General features: G+C 42.4%; 1 protein-coding gene across 6 annotated transcripts; it reads left to right on the top strand.

The window, feature by feature from the left end:
- The first annotated feature begins 23 nt into the window (after window positions 1-23).
- On the top strand, window positions 24-15,568 carry usp19 (ubiquitin specific peptidase 19). Of its 6 annotated transcripts, XM_041071622.2 has the most exons (27): window positions 26-363; window positions 1,382-1,768; window positions 3,353-3,481; window positions 3,653-3,783; window positions 3,937-4,494; window positions 4,829-5,210; window positions 5,605-5,761; window positions 5,873-5,944; window positions 6,033-6,148; window positions 6,285-6,523; window positions 6,615-6,807; window positions 6,889-7,022; window positions 7,172-7,330; window positions 7,478-7,588; window positions 7,697-7,807; window positions 7,921-8,022; window positions 8,107-8,247; window positions 8,930-9,048; window positions 9,165-9,308; window positions 9,406-9,800; window positions 9,917-10,027; window positions 10,198-10,414; window positions 10,629-10,781; window positions 10,923-11,089; window positions 11,193-11,368; window positions 12,655-12,788; window positions 14,527-15,568. In XM_041071622.2, exons 2-27 carry the CDS (start codon window positions 1,546-1,548, stop codon window positions 14,582-14,584), a joined length of 4,632 nt encoding a protein of 1,543 aa, XP_040927556.1. In that variant the 5' UTR covers window positions 26-363; window positions 1,382-1,545; the 3' UTR covers window positions 14,585-15,568. The 6 variants fall into 6 exon arrangements, with proteins under 6 accessions (XP_055366526.1, XP_040927556.1, XP_055366527.1 ...); XM_055510551.1 differs by lacking the exon at window positions 14,527-15,568 and having other exon boundaries at window positions 24-363; window positions 12,655-14,402; XM_055510552.1 differs by lacking the exon at window positions 14,527-15,568 and having other exon boundaries at window positions 6,291-6,523; window positions 12,655-14,402.
- Window positions 15,569-15,667: the final 99 nt, after the last annotated feature.

Raw genomic sequence — 15,667 nt, 5'->3', positions numbered from 1 at the left:
TGGCACGCGTCACGTGAACGCGCCAGCCAGGAAGTGGCCTATGCGCGCACTCATTCTGGCCGGGCAGCTAAACAAAGTAGGACTTGCAGCACTTATTCTGCCGAAGCTGTATGATTTCAGGACAACGGACAGTTTCTTAATTTATGTGTTCTTTGAATCGTTAACAAGGGTGGTTTAACATTTCCGGAAATGGGCCCAGGATAAAGCAACGAATATTCCAGAAACGCCGCAGAGTACGGGGTTTCGACCGAGGCCAGGAGCGGAGCGGCCCACGGCCGTGAAGGAGCTTAGCAGCCGGGAGTAGCAGAAGGGGTCGCCGGCCATTGTGTGTCGGGAACGCACTTCGCACCATATTAAAACCCCGTAAGTCTCTCGTTCTAATGCCAGCATTCGTTTGACATTTAACTCCCACGTGAGCGCCAGGTGTCACGAGATGTCACATCGATGCTTGTGTTAAATGAGTAGCCATGCCAACCCCTTTCTTATCAGCTAGCGCTATGTGGCTAATGTCATTAGCTGCTCGACGACTGTAGGAGTGCTCGATTTGCCCACCTGTTTTGCGCTTTCGTCGAACACAGCACTCGGAAAATAGACTGATCACGCTGATTAACGTGACACTTAAAATCTCACAATGGTTATATGTTGACCTGTTGTTTGCTACCAGTCAGTATACTAAGACATTTGTATATATAATGCTACGTTAAGTAACACAATGGATCCGCGATTCGCATTGTTTCGCTTTTCCCCTTGGGGTGCGGATGCTTAAGTTTCAACATTACTGGTCCAGTGTTGTTTGATCATTTTAATAACTGGTTTAGCAAAGCGGAGAAAACGTAACATAATCTCTGCAATATCTAACACTAATGTTATTTTATGTTGACAGACACATTACAGCCCAAAGCAGGTCCTTGAACTAAACGAACCTTTACTGTCGGCTGGCTAACGCAGGCTTGCCAAGCTAACACTTCTAGATACTGCAAAATGCATTGTTTTCCTGCTTGCTAGCTTAATGATCGCCACCCGTGTTTTTAGTGACTGTACTGTACTGAGAGCGGAATAAAATGGCTGGCGTTAAGCTACTGTCCTGTGTCATTTGAGTGTCCGAGCTAGCAATTTACTGTTGCTATGCTAAGGAAACGCGGGCGGCTTAACGTCTGACTAGCTCCATCAACGCTGTATTTAGCTTTCCTTTTGTATCGTTAAGACAGAGGTTAATGCCCATGTCTCATTCACCATTGTTGCAAAATGCATTAAGCATGCACCTAATAGGTTTAAAGCAGTAAACTAGTCGTCAAAGTTAGATGAGTGCATGCATTTAACACATTAATATGAAGCAAATGAGGCATTACCACTTCTATAATGACTCTTTCTTTTGTCTTAGGTCCCCATCCCTAGGTAGCCTTCCTGATTCTGTTCTGGGAGAGTTCAGACAGCATCATCGCCAAGATAGCCGGGCCAGGCAGGAAGAGACACACCTCAGATTCAGACCCCAGCAGCGGTAGTGATTCCAGCGACGGGCGGCCAGTTAGTGCCAAGTGCCTGAAGATGGCCAGCAGTGGTGGTAGCAGTTTGGCTGGTAATGAACCAGTGGGCCGTCGTGGTGGGGCTCAGCACAGAAGAGGCAGCGGTAGGGACAACAGCTCAGACTTGTCTACCAGTACCAGTAAAAAGAAGCAAAAGGACAGAGCCAACCAGGAAAGCAGAGAGGCAAAGCGGGCTGCAGCAGCGGCTGCAGCAGCCGACGGTGTCATCGCAGAAGTCAAGAAAGGTAAGTAGGGCTCAAGGTGGTGCTGAAACAATAATGTGATCTTTTTTTCAAATTTCCTAAATATTAGTCAGATAACGCTCTAATTTGTTAAATGAAATGTTAACATGGTCAATACACTGCACAAAATCTGCAAAGCTTGATCACAGTTGTAACTCATTGATTTGTAACATGCACAACCACAGAGTTAAGATACTTCATACTGTTTCTAGTAATATTCTGTTAATTCTGCAATTCTGCTAATTGCCAAAAATGTGAATATAACTAATGCACACTTTTGGGAAAAATCTAAATTAAAAAACAATCTATTACCTACAAACAAGCATCATGTTAATATTAGTAGGCAGAATGCAGGTTAATAATAATGCTGTGCTGTTTTTGCATAGTAAACAATATACTGCCGTGTGTGTGTGTGTGTGTGTGTGTGTGTGTGTGTGTGTGTGTGTGTGTGTGTGTGTGTGTGTGTGTGTGTGTGTGTGTGTGTGTGTGTGTGTGTGTGTGTGTGTGTGTGTGTGTGTGTGTGTGTGTGTATACACACTGTGGAGCTTTAAACAAAAGGCCTTGTTAGTAATAAAAATTGAACCAATAGTCTCTGAACAAAGATTCTATCCATGGACTACACAATCATAAAAGTTTAAAGTGTGTGACGACACAAGTAAAGTAGTTTCACTTTCATTTTTCACAGAATATTGACTGATGTCTTTTTGTATTTACGCATGCTTTTTCAATAGCTAGCTGCCTGTAACTGACTGGCTACTATGCTTTCAGAAATATAGATCTTGCTACATCGCATGTGCAGATAAAGATATCACTATCGGGAATGTCTGTTGGATCTTGTATTCCGCCACAAGGGCACGCTGTAATATTACTCCAGTGGGAACATCCAGTCAGCTAACTGTGCGGCCGGAAAGTCTTAGGTGTTCTTGTGACCTTTAAAGAGTGATCACATTAGCAAGAGAGCATGTTACAGTGGAGGAGCGACAGTGGGAAAGCTGAGGCTCACCAGCTTGTTGAAGACTGAATCAAATGTAGCTGCATGTTCCATACTTCTTTGCCAGAAAGGAATCTATTGCTAGGTCAACTTGTTTTTTGGGCGGTGCTTATTTTTGGTCATTGCCAGGAATCTGAGGTCACTATGACAAATGGTACATTTTTTTGCTCAGTTTCTCGTGGATATTTAAGGATATACTCTTGATATGTAGTCTAAACTGTGTGTATTAGTAGCATGTGTGCTAAATAAGGCAACCACTGGCCTTATGCATTTGTTGTTTTGATTTAGAGTTTGTGTGGCGCAGATAATTTTAGATCCCCTCTCTGTGATTGCTGAGTGCTGACCTGACCCACTTGATCATATGGGTGTATTAGTATGGCCTGTGCTAGGTTGTGAGCATGAACATTTCAATTTGAATCTACATTCAGTAAGTAGTAGACAGTAGATGTGTTCACCAACAGTTAAGCAGGAAAGGAGATTCTTGTCTGTTCTTCAAACATTTCCAAAAGTATTTTACTGATCAGAAATATTTGATTTGCTGATCAAACACTTATGTGACTGTGATGTCTTTTTTTGTGTGTCTGTGTGTTTTTAAGATGTATTTGTGGACTGGAAGCAAAATGTCAATGAAGTTACTGTCAGACTGCGCTGTGGGGAGGAGGTGCAGAAGATAGAGGACATCAACACAACCTTCACTGATACAGACTGCTGTGTGTGCTTACCAGGTAGATTATAATACAGAGGAACATGCCTTGACTAAAAAGAAGATAGATGTGTGAAATGTTTAAATTACAGCTCAGTATAAGCTCTTACTAGGTTTTTGCAAAACGGACAATTACATGGAGTGCATGAATCCATGTCAAACAATGTCTGTAAGCATAGTTTTAATCCCACAGATGGACGGGAGTGGAGCTGCCAACTGCAGGAGGAAATTGAGGCCTCGTGTAGCAAGGTCCAGCACAAAGGAAATTTCTTGCATATCATCATGCACAAAAAGATTCCCTTTCACATCTGGCCCTCACTGAAGGTGAGATGTTGAAGAGTCGCCACATATTGTTTTTATCTGTAGTAATGAATGCATTGTCATTTACATATCACAACATTTTAGTTTCCACTTTTTTCATACCTAATGGGTCATAACTAAATAATTAAACAGTTTCTTTTGTCTGTCCTACTTCAGTCAAACAAAAAGGAGAAGGGCAAGGGGACAGTACCTGCCGACGAGACCAAAAACACCAAGAAACAGGAGGTTAAACCTGTCACCTTGGAATCATCAGAGGAACCCAAACTGTTGCCACAAGCGCAGCCTCAGTCTCCTTCGTCACCTGCACAAAGACGCAACAGTGGCAGAACTGAGCGGGGTGTCAAACGTGGGTTTAAAAACAAAGCGGCAAGCGACAAGGCCACTTTAGACTCTGAAGGAACGAAAGCTGAAACTGTGGAAGGCCCATCCACCAGCAGCAAGCCTGTTACTGTCATGACAGGCGGGCAGCAGCCTCAGGAACCCAGTGCCAAGCGCACCACCGTACGGCTGCCTAAGACCACCAAGGGTGCTATATCGCCAGCGGACAGGGAGACACATTCTGTTAAGTCCACTGGCGATGCTCCACCAGCACAACCACCTACTGCACAGACAAAACGCAAGGATGCAGACAAGAGAGCCGAGAAACTAGGCCGCGGTCAGGAACAGAAACCTGGGGTTGCTGTTGCAGCTTCTAGCCACACCAACAAAGCTCAGGTGAGACGTTGTAATCTTGTGGTTGCTTATCTGAACTCCTTAACTGAGTTTGTTAAGTATAGTTTTCATTTACGTTCAGCAAGTACAGTTTGACTTATACCTGTTATTTCAGTAATATGTATATCTATTGAAACCTGAATGTTTGAGGTTGCTTCTCATACTCATATTCTATCTTGTTTATTTGTAGATTAGCTGAGTCACTTTAGAATAGACAACGGAATTTTATTAATCTAAATAAACTGCACTTTGGCAAACAGCCAATATATAACTTGAAATAACTGTATCTGATTTTGGTGGGTTCTATCTATGATGTTTTTCTTGATTCGTGATTCAGGTGGCAGGGACGTTAAACCAGTCTTCAGACAAGTCTGAAACAATAGCACACGGTAGTGAAAGCCAATCGGCGACCCCCATCAGCACCAGCGATTGCCTTGAACCTGTCATCTTGAACAACAAAGTGCAATCTGCATCTCCCGAAATGCTGGGAGACAAAGCGGACTCTGAAATAGAGGAAAGGACTGTTGAGCAGAAAGCAGAGCAGGTTACTTTGCTCTGCCAACAGCATGGGTCAGGAGACGCAGTACCACTACCACCTGTTGGCAAGGCTGTCAGTCATGGTTTGCCACAGAGTCCAGAACAGAAGCAGAGCAGTTGTTATGGAGAGGAGAAGCGGGACCAGTCAAAGGAGGAACCTCTGGATATTAAGCAACAAGAGGGTGAGTTGGAAAAGTGCTGAAGTCTGTTATAGACTATGTGTGCATGGTGCAATACCTTGCAATGTATTAAGCAAAATAAAAACTGTGAAATACCAAAATGATTTTCGAACAAGAATGTGAAGGAGCTCTCGATTCTGACAAAGGCTCTGCTGATATTTTAATTCGCAGCCCTTCTTCCCCAATCTGAAACTCATACTATAAGACAAACATATTTATCCTAAAGAATTGTTTGTAAAAGTCACACCCCTTTTAAATTTATTATTTTACATCCCATCAAGGTACATACGATAATTGTTCATAGATAAGCATGTTTTTTTTTCTCCCAAATTGTCATTTCTGTCTTCATGCATCAGTTAAATACGATTTTGCTGACCACTTTAATAACTTCCCACAGCCCCAGAGCCAATGGTTAATCTACAGTTGGTAAAGAACGACTCGTATGAAAAGGGCACAGACCTGATGGTGGTCAATGTTTACATGAAGGAGATCTGCAGGGACACAGCCAGGGTCATCTTCAGGGAACAAGACTTCACCCTCATCTTTCAGACAAGGTAGTAGATGTTCATATGATAAACTCATAGTTGTCTTGTATGATTGATAATAAGATGACTTAAAAAGAATAAAGCAAAACAGTGATGTGGGATTTTCTGTTATTTTTACAGTGATGCTAACTTTCTGCGGCTTCATTCAGACTGTGGATCAAACACAGTCTTTAAGTGGCAAGTGAAACTCAGGTAACAAATGCGGCCATGCAATTTTCCAAATATTATGCATTGAAATGTACAAGTACAAGCTATTCATTTCTCTATTCTTTGCTTCCAGGAATTTGATCCAGCCTGAGCAGTGCAGCTACTCCTTCACTCCATCCCGTGTGGACATAACCCTGAAGAAGAGGCACAGCCAACGCTGGGGGGGTCTGGAGGCCCCCGCTACACAAGGTCTGCTGCCAAGCTTCTACTCCTTAACACTGTAGATAATATATGGAGTAAGATGCTCCTCTGGTGTCACCAATGTCCAGCTGTTTCAAGTTGACCCTAATTTACTAACCACAAGCTACATTCTCCTCTGTTTAAGGTGCAGTGGGTGGCGCCAAAGTTGCTGTGCCCTCCAGCCCTGCCTGCATGGAAAAGAGCCAACCAGGCAGCAGCCAACACAACCTTCCAGCTAAGGAGGAGCCCCCGAGAGTTGGGGATGAGAAACCGAAAGCTCCCAAGGCCTCCTCCAGAGCGGAGGATAGCGTTCTGGATACCGTGGCTCCTCGCACTGTATCTGAGCATGTAGCCATCACCAAGCCAGAACCCACTGTTACCACCGTAGGTTAAAAATCATAGATCTTAAACAGATGAGTCAGTGTCTAATGGGTAGGGATGGGTGCTGAATGGGTATTTATGTTCTTTGTCTCAGCCTAAGCCTACATGCATGGTGCAGCCCATGACCCATGCACCCCCTGCCAGCAGTGAGCGCCATGAAGAGGAGGAGGAGAAGAAGGTTTGCCTGCCTGGTTTTACAGGATTGGTCAATCTTGGCAACACCTGCTTCATGAACAGTGTTATCCAGTCCCTGTCCAACACCAGAGAACTCAGGGATTACTTCCATGGTAAATGGTGTTAGTTTTATAGCCACCTCACCAAATGTATTTTAATTAAATTTATTTAAACACATTTTTGTGCTTCTGCAGATCGAGCATTTGAGGCAGAAATCAACTGCAACAATCCTCTAGGAACAGGAGGCAGGCTGGCCATTGGATTTGCCGTGCTGCTCAGGGCCCTTTGGAAAGGAACACATCATGCCTTCCAACCCTCAAAACTCAAGGTAGGCAAAGTTTAGTTTAGTAAAGAATTAAGCTCATCTTCGCCCTCAGTGGCTAAAACGTTTGTTTTAGAGGAGTCCAGTGTTGACTGTATAGACATTTTCTTCTAAGAAAAAGATGTTAAGGTTCCTTTTCATTTGTATCCTCACAGGCCATTGTGGCCAGTAAAGCCAGTCAGTTTACAGGTTACGCCCAGCATGATGCCCAGGAGTTCATGGCTTTCTTGCTGGACGGGCTCCATGAAGACTTGAATCGCATCCAGAATAAACCTTACACAGAGACAGTTGACTCTGATGGGCGGCTGGATGAGGTAGGTGTTTGGTTTTATGCTCTGAGATAGTCACAGGTGGTTTGACAGTTAAGTATACAAAATAAACCTATGGCTAACACATTGTAGGTATAGTCATTTACCATAAAGTGACCTTCCTACATGATGTGTTTTGTATTTTTTTTGCAGGTGGTGGCGGAGGAGGCGTGGCAGAGGCATAAGATGAGAAATGATTCCTTTATAGTAGACCTTTTCCAAGGCCAGTTCAAATCTAAGCTTGTTTGCCCTACATGCTCCAAGGTAGAATAATAACTCCACAAAGTCATCAGTAACAAGGTGGACGTGTCAAATAAACTGAACTTTATACTAAGTTCTCTTTCTCACCAACTGTGTTTTTGTCTTCTTCAGGTCTCTATCACCTTTGACCCTTTCCTGTACTTGCCAGTTCCCTTGCCTCAAAAACAAAAGGTGCTATCAGTTTTTTACTTTGCTAAGGAACCACATAAAAAACCCATCAAGGTAAGTTAAAATAACTGAACTATAGTTTCCACCTTAACATTTATATGACTGACATTGTTATTTAACAATAATCCAGAAATGTTAATTACATATCTTCTTATTGTCCTCTCTAGTTTTTGGTGAGCGTGAGCAAGGAGAGCTCCAGCACTGCTGAAGTGCTTGAATCTATTTCGAGAAGTGTGAGGGTTAAACCAGAAAACCTCAGACTGGCTGAGGTAAGACATTCACAATATTCACAATTTTATGAAGTGCAGGACATTTTGAAGATTGGACTACAAGTCGGATTTCATTTTTCTCAGGTGGGAAAAAACCGCTTCCAGCGCATGTTTCTGCCATCGCATTCCCTGGACACTGTGTCCTCCACAGACTATTTGTTCTGCTTTGAGGTGCTCTCCAAAGACCTGGTCAAAGAGAAAGTGGTGTTGATCAGAGTGCAACAGGTAAAAATCCTTCAGGAATATTTTCTGGTGTTTTAAATATGTTAGAACAGTGGTCCCCAACCCCCCGGGCTGCGAAAGAATACTTAACTTACATTAATTCAGTTTTGTTTATTGTATTATCCTGACTGATGTTTTATTTTCCAAAAATACCAGAATCTTTCCGCTAAAACTCTGATGTCTCCGTGCCGCCGTCATGTGTCTTACTTAAAACCACTACCTTCTTAACCGGGCCGCTCCGGCTGTTAACATGTAATGCATTACTGTTAAATTGAAACTAGTGTTTTCCCACACAGTCCGCTCTGTGTAATATGCAGCGACTGGCTGTATCGAGGCAATGGGGCCTTTAAGCTGCCTCACCACTTGAAGACCTAGCAATCTACATGTTACACAATGTTACTGGGATGCTGCTAATAAAGTTGCATACACAGTGGATTCACATTATTATTATTATTATTATTATTATTATTATTATCATTATTATTATTATTATTATTATATAGAAAATACCAGTTTTTATGATGATCATATCATTTGATTTTGTAGCTCATTTCTGCCACACCATAAAGACCAGTCCCTGAAAATGTTATGATATTAATCTGGTGCGTGGTGAAAAAAGGTTGGGGACCGCTGTGTTAGAAGACAAAGAACACCCATTAATCCTTAAAAACACTTTGCTCTTCAGAAACTCCAGGTACCTAATATCCCAATTTCTAAGTGTGCTGCTTGCCTGAAACCTCCAGGAACTGAAGAAGAAAAGCTCAAGCGATGCACACGTTGCTATCGCGTTGGCTACTGTAACCAGTGAGTTCTGCTGTTGCATGCTCGTGCAGTGTTTTTATATGTTAAGCAAGTACAAGATGTTTTGCTCCTAATTAAAATGAGTTTTCTATGAGCATATAACTTTTTTTCCCTTCCAGACTATGTCAGAGGACCCACTGGCCCAATCACAAGGGTCTGTGTCGACCAAATGCAGAGAACGTGGGCCTCCCCTTCTTAATCAGTGTGCCGGAGTCTCGACTCTCATACGCCCGACTCACCCAGTTACTGGAGGGTTATTCTAGGTATACAAAAAAGTTAGACCCTTGGGTCATTCGTTAGTGTTAATGTACTGCCATAGGGGAAAAAAATACATGTTTTACTTTGTTTTGCTCTATGCAGGTTTTCCGTCAATGTGTTCCAGCCTCCTTTCCAATCAGGCAGGACATCCCCTGAAACATCCCAAAGCCGGGTAGAACTCCCCTCTGTGCCAGGAGGCTCTTCTGAGGGTCATGGATCTGGTGATGAGGCTACAGGCAGCAGCAGTACTGTGGGTGAAGCAGGTGATCTGGATTTGGACAGGCAAGCTCTGCTGCCTGAGTCACAGGCACAGTCTGCTCAGGCTTCAGTGCTCCACTCTGTGGAGTCAGATTCCCTCTCATCTTCCCATGCATCACTCTCGACCACGCAAACTGCAGACTCAGGATTTTCTGAGTCAGTCTCTGCAACTTCGTGCTGCTCTCTTGACCCTCATGCTGAAAAAGAGACGTCCTGTGAGAAGGCAGTTCGACCAGAAGGTGAGAACAAAACACATTGAAGTGTTTTTGTAATTGCATCATTTTCATTTTACCATTCTATTTTTTTTCTTTCCTCCTGTATAACTTACATGCTCCTTCTGGTTACGTTTTTGCAGCGGCAATAACAGGGTATCAGCATCCAACGGAATCTGCCTCAGGTCACGCTAGTCAGTTCTACATAGCTCTGGTCGACTCTAGTGGCAAGGAACAGAGGTTGGATGAGAGAGGTACGCCAGAAATGTCATGTAAACAAATAAACACTTTCCACGTTAAACAGTCATACAAGCTGGGGCTACTGTAAGCTAACCTAGGAAAGTGAGCTTAAGGGATGAAGTTTGCACATTTGATCCATGCAGCTTCGAACAACAGCATTTTCTTTGTTTTCCTGCAAATGCAGAAGATGCCCTTGCAGACCTTCCAGAGGATGTGACCCTAGAGCTAGTGTGGAAAAACAACGAACGTCTGAAGGAGTATGTCCTGGTGAGCTCCAAGGAATTGGAATATGACGAGGACCCCAGCTCTCTAAGCGAAACATCTAGAGCAGGTCACTTTACTCTGGAGCAGTGCCTTAACCTCTTCACCAAGCCAGAGGTCCTGGCACCAGAGGAGGCATGGTAATTATTTTAAATAATGCAATATTGTCAGTTGTTTTGACTCAGGTAATACTTCATAGTATTGTCAGACTGGCATATTCAAAAGGGTACAAAATGGGACCATTTGGTGCAGCCACATGCATGCTGTGTATCTCATTCATTTAAAGAATCCTAGGGTATTTGTCAAATGACTAAATATAAACTGCAGTAAATCAGGTTCCACACTTTTTTTAAGGTACTGTCCAAAGTGCCAGCAGCACCGTGAGGCCTCCAAGCAACTCCTTCTGTGGCGTCTGCCCAACGTTCTGATCATCCAGCTCAAAAGGTTTTCATTCAGGAGCTTTATCTGGAGGGATAAAATCAATGACATGGTTGACTTCCCTGTCAGGTAAACTGTCCACCCAGCTGTTTCTACACATGTCCAAACTGTTTGTATATCATTTATTTGTTTTCTCTGCGATTTATTGAGATTTTATGTCATGTATTTTTGTAGCTTGTGATGTTCATACACCTTTATCTTGTGATGTAGGAATCTGGATCTGAGTAAGTTCTGCATTGGCCAGAAGGATGAAATGCAACAACCCCCTATCTATGACTTGTATGCAGTCATCAACCACTATGGAGGAATGATAGGAGGCCACTATACAGCATACGCGCGTCTGCCAAGTGACAAGAACAGCCAGCGCAGTGATGTTGGTGAGTGTAGTATCGTCATTGTGGTTCACTCGCTTAATCCTTGTTTTATTTTTTCATACCCCACTGTTCACCTCTTCACCTATGCTTTTTTTTTTTTCTGTAGGCTGGCGCCTGTTCGATGACAGCACGGTGACAATGGTGGAGGAGAGTCAGGTGGTGACCCGTTATGCATACGTGCTCTTCTACAGACGACGAAACTCCCCCGTGGAGAGGCCACCACGCTTCCTCAGGCCCGGAGGACCCGAATCAACCACGGGTGCAGGAGCTACTGCCAGCCAGGTGAGGGAGCCACAACCACAAGAGACTGAGGCACATGTCAAAAAATGTCTTTGTCATTAAAACACTAATGCATGTTTAACTTTCTCACCTTCTCACATGATTTGTTAGCTAGGTTGAAAATTAGTGCCTAAAAATGCAATCCTACCAGATGCAGTGTAGCTTAAACCGTGGTTGGTGCAGTGCCCCCAGTCAATATGTTGTTGTTGTTGTTGTTGTTGTTTTCCCTCTTTTTACACTAGATAAGTTACCACAGATGAAAGCTTTTAGTGAGTTGTGAAAATGATTAGCTATTTCATTCTATATTTTATTTGGCACCATTAGCATTTTCTAAAATGCAGGTCACTGATTGAACTTTAGGAGAGTTGTGATGTTTATTTTTCTGAAATTTTACGAGGTGTTGAACTAAATTCTCAACAAGTCAATTGTTGGACATACAGTGTTAAGGTCTCTCCTCACCTGGACTCACTTTCTTCTCCTACCCCCTGTTCACTCTGCGTGGAGAAGCTCAGCCCTTTACATTTATTAAATCCTGATACAGTTATTCTTAGGTTTGCACCTGCACTGATGCACCCAAATATATTTTTCTCTTTCATAAATGTTTTTCTTTTTGCATGGGCGTTAAAGTCCTCCCGCTGTAGGTTGTGTATGGGCATGTCTTCAAACATTGGCTGATGATGGTTAATGTCAAAAAAAGATCAGGCTGGTTCACTGACTGACCAATAGTGTTTAGAAAGGATTTAGCCTTCCCTAAAGCCAAAATGTGTCGGTCATCGTGCTCCGAACTTGAAATCTACTTGAAGTGAACCTGTGCAATGGTGGTATTACGTGTGGTTTACATAATGTAGAATCCAGTGCCTTCTACTGACAAATGCCTCCAGATGCCTAATCAGGAATTCATGTCCTCCCTTCATGGGACTGGTGCTAAATGACAGAGTGATAATGCTCAGGTGTCAGACATAATGAGTATCTTTTTTGAATTCTTAGTAGCTTAAGTGGAGTTTGGTGCTGAAATGGTTTATTTTACACGTCTCCACATTCAGACTTTCTCGCTGAACAAAAAGGAAACTGGTGTTTTCAAACTTGTCTCTGTAGGTTGTTGGGTTTTAGCCTATGATGAAGATTGCGTGAGGTCAAAAGCAAAAAGAGAGCACTGCTTTTGTGCTGAACTGTTCTTGTAACGAACTCAATCAATTGACCCATGCGATAGATCAGCGGAGGGTTTCTGATTGTGATCATATGTTAGAGCACGTTTCCTAGACGCTGACACGGGTTTCCGCCAATCGCAGGCCTCTCTAATATGGCGGGAACTAGAGGAGGAAGAGGAGGGGCTCGCCGAGGGCCCACGTGGACTCTTCAGTTCTGCCCTGCGGAGGCAGCAAGCAAGAAGGAACAGAGAGGAAGACGAGGACAGACCTGATGGGTCGGTGCGCCGGCACCGCAGGCACAAGATGTCTGACTATCCCGACGACGACTGTGTGCGATACTTTGTTTTGGGCACACTGGCTGCAGTGTTCGCTCTGTTTGTCAACTTAGTGTATCCTATTCTTTACAAAGTCAGCTGGAGATAGGGTAGCAGCTGGTTGGGTACTGGCTCCTGCTGGAGTACAAGGAAGTATGAGCAAGTAGAAGCCTGAGAGCAGCTAGGTTAATGTTAATGCTGAGGAGAACTGAGGATTAACTAGTTAACACCCTCTATTAACTCTAACGCTATTATAATCGTTGTGTATGTTTAACTTCTGATGGTTTAAAGTTTATAATAAGACACTAAAGGTCTAATGTAGAACTTTGAGACAACAAAATGCACTAACGAGGTGCTTAAGGAGTTAATCACTACATTGCCCTTTCGTTTTGTTTAGTAACTGAGACAAAATGAGGTACAGGAAGAAACCAGCTCTAAAGTGGTCCCATGTAGTTACTGCTTTGAAGTCTTTCTTTGTTTTTGATTTGCACTACGGTCCTAAATATAAAGTTAAAACTTCCTGCAGCATAAATGCATGTAAGACAGATAAAAGTGTGTGTGTGTGTGTGTTTAAGATTCAGGTTAACACACATTCAGGTGGGCTTTTATGTCTTTAAAGATAAAGTGTTTGCCTTAATACCGCTGCCCGGCCACCGCGATGTCTGACTGGTCCTTGTTTTCAACGTTTGCTGTCATTTTGTATTGTATGTATTTATGTGTTGTTTTTTATGATTTAACTATCAGTCATAGGAGGTTTTGGTTGTTTTTACTTAAAGTTTCAAGCCATAATAGAGTGGGGTACATTTTTCAAATTCTCAGGATGAATTGGTTATTTTTAACCTGTTCAGTTAAAATACCCAAGATACAGTATACACACAACTTACAAAGTATCAAATCATTATCTCGTTGAAATACTCATCTGGATTGTTGTTTACTGTCCTTTTTTTATTTTCTGCTCTTCCCCTCTACCTTTTCGTGATTCTCCTTAACTGCAGTCATTGTGTTTTTCTGCGTCTCAGGGAAATGCCAGTTCTCTGCTAGTGCAATGCATCGACATGTTTGCCTTAAATGCTTGTCATAGTTCAGTGCACCGCCGCTCTGTGAACATGTCATGTCAAATATATGCAACGCTAAGGTCGAACTAGTTTTTAGATTCTTTACAATCCACAGCTTGTGGTCAGCAGGATACACTACAGTGGTTATGAACGTAGAAAATGTTAAATATGCTTGTGTCAGCAGCAGAGAAGAGGCATCAACAAATATCAAAGTTTTTTAAGGAACATTTTAATCCTTGTTGGGTTTTCTTTCGTTTGAGTGAGTGGGATTTAGAAATGACTGAATGACAGAGCTCTGTCCATGTGCAGCCTGCTAAGAAATGCTAGTAGTAATCATTCTACAAGAAGGTGTTTATGGTATGCATTGTGTATAGATTGCAAATACTGTATTTAAATATAAATTATATTGTAATTCTAATAAGCAATAATTTATCTGAATACCTCCATTTAAATGCTGCTTCCTGAAATATAAAGCATTTTACTCCATTTTGCAAATAAATTTTTCATCTGTTTATAGTCATATGAACATATACAAACTCTTTTGTTTTGTCCCGTTACAAGCTGACTGTTGTTGTTTTTTCCAAGAGACTCTTCCAGAATACCCAACCAGCATTAATTACTGTTAACACTGGTTTATTTTACAGGCTTCTAGCCAGTCACTATTTGGACCAGACCTGGATCCAGAAGGACCACCTACGTTGACCCCAGAGGTTCCCGCCGACCTCTTTGCCAACTCTGCAGAGTGTACAGCGCCGTCCTACAGCAACATGGAGGAGGTGGACTAGCCATGAGGTCTGAAGACAAGTCTAATAGGAGCTGAGAGCCCATGGAAGTCAGAACATTGCAAAGCTAGAAGATCTGGAGACGGCCTTGGAGGATTTGACTTGGTTCCCATGTGAAAGACCTTCAGACACCCATAAAGACGTGTAACTAGTGCTAACTAAACACACATCATCGATATACTCATTAATGTACATAACCACTAATAGGGACTTATGAAGCTGTATATCTAGTTATATTCATCCAGTGCATATAGTGACAGATGAACTGAACCTAACACACTTGTATAATTTCCGATTGTTGGCAGCTCTATAAAAGGGGTTCATCCTCATACATAACCAAGAGCAACGCACCTTATGGTCTGGTTTCAAACTACAAAACCTCACCGCTTATCTGACCGGACTTATTAAGGTAAACTTTGGGGGTCTGAGGCTGTTTACAAGTTTTTTTTCTTTTAAGATATTACCTGGTGATTTGTTTGCAGGGTTTTCAGTAATTTGAATTGAAATAGTAGCAAAAAGTGAGGCTGGTTATGACCTTTTTTGTTTAGTTAGTTTTAGCACAGATGACACACACACGGTTTCTGTCATTTTGCCTTGTAAACTTCATTTGGCTTCTGCTACTTTTAGCTCATTTCTGTTTTGTACTTCTTTAGGTATTTAATCCTGTGGATGCGACTGTTCAGTATAAACTGAAATGTGCATGACTGCATGTTTATTCAGGCTCTAACTCCAGGCTCTGTTAAATACACCCTCGCTGCCCCTCAAACCTTATGGATTCATTATTTCTGTTTTGTGTGAGTTGTTTGGTCTCGCCTGTCTACTGAGAATATAAAGTGGGTCATAAGAACGCGGCTGTGGATAAATGTGAATGGTTAATATAAATAAAAACCGTTTTGAGAATTGATGACATTGTGACAATTGTGACTTCATATTTCCTATAGAAATTTAAGAAAGTGGTGTGTAAGTTGTATTATTTCATCCACTTTAAATTTCCCATAAATCA

Source organism: Betta splendens, chromosome 7 (assembly GCF_900634795.4).
Source record: "Betta splendens chromosome 7, fBetSpl5.4, whole genome shotgun sequence".
NCBI classification, from domain to species: domain Eukaryota; kingdom Metazoa; phylum Chordata; class Actinopteri; order Anabantiformes; family Osphronemidae; genus Betta; species Betta splendens.
The sequence above is the reverse complement of the archived record's forward strand: the minus strand, read 5'-3'. Positions and strand labels throughout refer to the sequence as shown.

Bases quoted from the DNA above. Each gene is read 5' to 3' on its own strand.
- usp19 (XM_055510551.1), top strand. From the start codon at position 1,546: ATGGCCAGCAGTGGTGGTAGCAGTTTGGCTGGTAATGAACCAGTGGGC. The intron at 3,784-3,936 runs GTGAGATGTTGA...GTCCTACTTCAG, and splicing joins ACATCTGGCCCTCACTGAAG to TCAAACAAAAAGGAGAAGGG. The intron at 11,369-12,654 runs GTGAGGGAGCCA...CGCCAATCGCAG, and splicing joins CAGGAGCTACTGCCAGCCAG to GCCTCTCTAATATGGCGGGA.